This window comes from Athene cunicularia, unplaced genomic scaffold (assembly GCF_003259725.1).
Source record: "Athene cunicularia isolate RWA unplaced genomic scaffold, athCun1 SCF_49, whole genome shotgun sequence".
Classification (NCBI taxonomy): Eukaryota; Metazoa; Chordata; class Aves; order Strigiformes; family Strigidae; genus Athene; species Athene cunicularia.
Window position 1 is genome coordinate 9,443 of NW_020799478.1, and position 2,438 is coordinate 11,880.

A 2,438-nucleotide genomic window follows, 5' to 3' on the forward strand; every position below is an offset into this window, starting at 1 on the left:
CGCGCGCACCCCCCCGCGCCTGCCTGACACGGCAGCAGGACGGGGGCACCGGGCGCTCGGCAGCCGTGCAGCGGCCCGATCTGCTGGCTCCTCGCTGATTTTAGGCAAATCTGAGCTCACCGGGCTGCGGTGGGTAAGGAGGCAGCTCAGCCTCCCCCTCCCAGGTGGGACCCTGGGCTCTCCCAGGGACAGTGTGAACCCCAGCCTGGGAACAGTCTCCACGGCACCGAGCTGCACGTGCCACCTCCAAGAAACACACAAATCAAGGACGTTGTTCCCATTCCTGCTGCTTTAGGGATGAAAAACCCTTCCCAGAGCAAGCCCTCAGCCTCTGCAGGACATAGCCTGGACACGACGGCTACGGTCCCCCTGCTTGTGGCCCCTAAAGAGCTGGAAACCTTTGGAGACCCGCGCCGAGGCCCTGGCAGTCAGGGACGTCCTGTTCTTCCAGAAAGGGCCAAAGTGCAGCCTGGCCTCTCCTAGAGCCCTCTGCCCAGCTACGGGAGAGCCCTGGCTAACGGTTCCTGTGGGAAACCCACTCCCAGGAACCCCGGAAGGTGCGAGGTGCCGGAGGACGCAGCTCACACGTCGCTGTGCCCGGCCGGGATCGGCTGCAACGGCTCGAGAGGGGCCCCCGCCTGCGGCACGGGCAGCAGCTCTGGTCTCAGCACGCGCATGCAGGGGGTCTGCAGCCCCATCGGACTCCCACCCAGGGTCAACATGAGGCTGAAGGAGCAGGAGGAGGTCACGCAGGACATCTCTGGCTCCTTCCGGCACAAGGACACTGCGCAAAGCGCGGGCAATGGCGCCGGGGGCACCGAGAGCTCTCCAGGACTCGCCCTGCTAAAGGGTAAACTCGCAGCTGGGATTGGAAACTGGCATCAAAGCCACACGAGCAGGCCAACGCTGCTTCCCTCGAGCACGCTGCTCTGCCTCCCTGCAAAAGCATCACACACACTCACAGCAAGACCTTTGCTGCGTCCCAGGCGTCTGGGGGGAGACGCTTCAGGGGACATTTTGACCTCCTCCCGCTGTGTTCATACACCCCCGTCACAAGTTCTTCCCCCCACGAGGTCCCACCTCAGCCCGGGCTCTGGCAGTGCCAAAACGACAGTTAACAGGATAGTTTTTGGAGGAAAAAGCGAGATGCCTGGCAGTCGGGATCCCAGCTGCCCGGGGACTGGATGAATCCTGCTGTACACATCACAAAGCCCTCCCTGCACCGTACCCCCCCACAGAAGGGAAAAAACTTCACCATTCACAAACCGTAACTTGGCTATTAGAGTTTTTCAAGGCTCCCTTGCCTCTTCTCTAGCCACGCGTCCCCTTGTCCTGCTGCCTGGGACAGACCCTGCCTGAATGCCGAATCCAGGCTGACACCACCCAGCTCTGACGCCCTCGAGGCCCCACTGAAAATCCTCCCACCCATCCGCTGGGAAATGGCAGCTACCGAGAAAGAAGGAGTAACGTGAACAGGGCCACCGAGCAGCGTGCTCTGCTAGCCAGGCCAGGCATCACCCCGCGCCGTGCCCCACTCCGGCTCAGAGCACGGAGCTTTCCCACGGGTGTTTTGCCCGGACAGGCCGTCCCCAGGATTCAGACGGGCTCCGGAGGAGCACGGGGCTCCCAAGAGCTCCTCTGCGACACAGAAGGGCAGGAGACGAGGCAGGCTGGGGATCCCAGGAGGGCAGAGGGGGTGCTCAGAGCCTCACCTTGGGCCGCCGGACGGTGGTCTGGAGGGCACCGGGAGCGGAAGGCAGAGGAGAAGAGACACTCACACAGGGACAGACAGGAGCAGAGGGACAGACCGCAGCAGCAGATGCAGCAGCAGATGCAGCAGAGAACAGGGTAAAGGAAACAAAAAGACATGAGGGCAGTTAGTGTGCGCAGTGGCAGCAGGTGGAGGAGCTCAGCCCGCGCCCCCGGGCAGAACCCTGCTCCCGGCGGGAAGGTGGAACTGGGGCCGCTCGCCCGCCGAGCTCCAGCCCCGCTGATCCCCGCGGCGGGAGCCGAGCACACCCCCCCGGGGCAGACACCCCTTTTATTTCTGAGAGATCTTGAGCTTCAAAGGCAAAACCTGGGCTGCCCCGGGTCAGGCTGGGAGCCACTGCGGCCCGGGGCAGAGTCGCCCCACAATGAGCGGGTTTATGTCAGCACACCCTCCCGGGAGGTCGCTCCGGTGTGAGGTTGAGAGGGGGGTATTTAAAAAAATATATATCTTTTTTCCCCTCCCCTCGGCCCTTTGGTTCTCTGAAGGGCCCAGAGCGTCACCAAACCAGCTGCCCACAGACATGCTGCAGCCCCCGGGCTCTCATTTCCCTTGAGTCATAAAACTCGCAGGGACAACATGGAGCTTCTTCCCAAGCACTCCCATATTTTCATTTCTGGAAATAAATGTGCCCATTGGTTTCAAGACAGGACCCTCCACCCCCCACCCT

At 62.4% G+C, this 2,438-nt stretch overlaps 1 protein-coding gene across 1 annotated transcript in view; it reads right to left on the reverse strand.

Annotated features, from left to right (window-relative positions):
- The window catches only part of LOC113490866 (dynactin subunit 1-like), a gene marked incomplete at its 3' end in the record, with an annotated part of 41,605 nt that overhangs the window by 9,155 nt on the left and 30,012 nt on the right, over positions 1-2,438 (reverse strand). Inside the window, exon 7 of the mRNA XM_026867472.1 lies at positions 1,713-1,733. Within this exon, the coding sequence (XP_026723273.1) occupies positions 1,713-1,733 (21 nt within the window). The remainder of the gene's footprint in view (positions 1-1,712; positions 1,734-2,438) is intronic.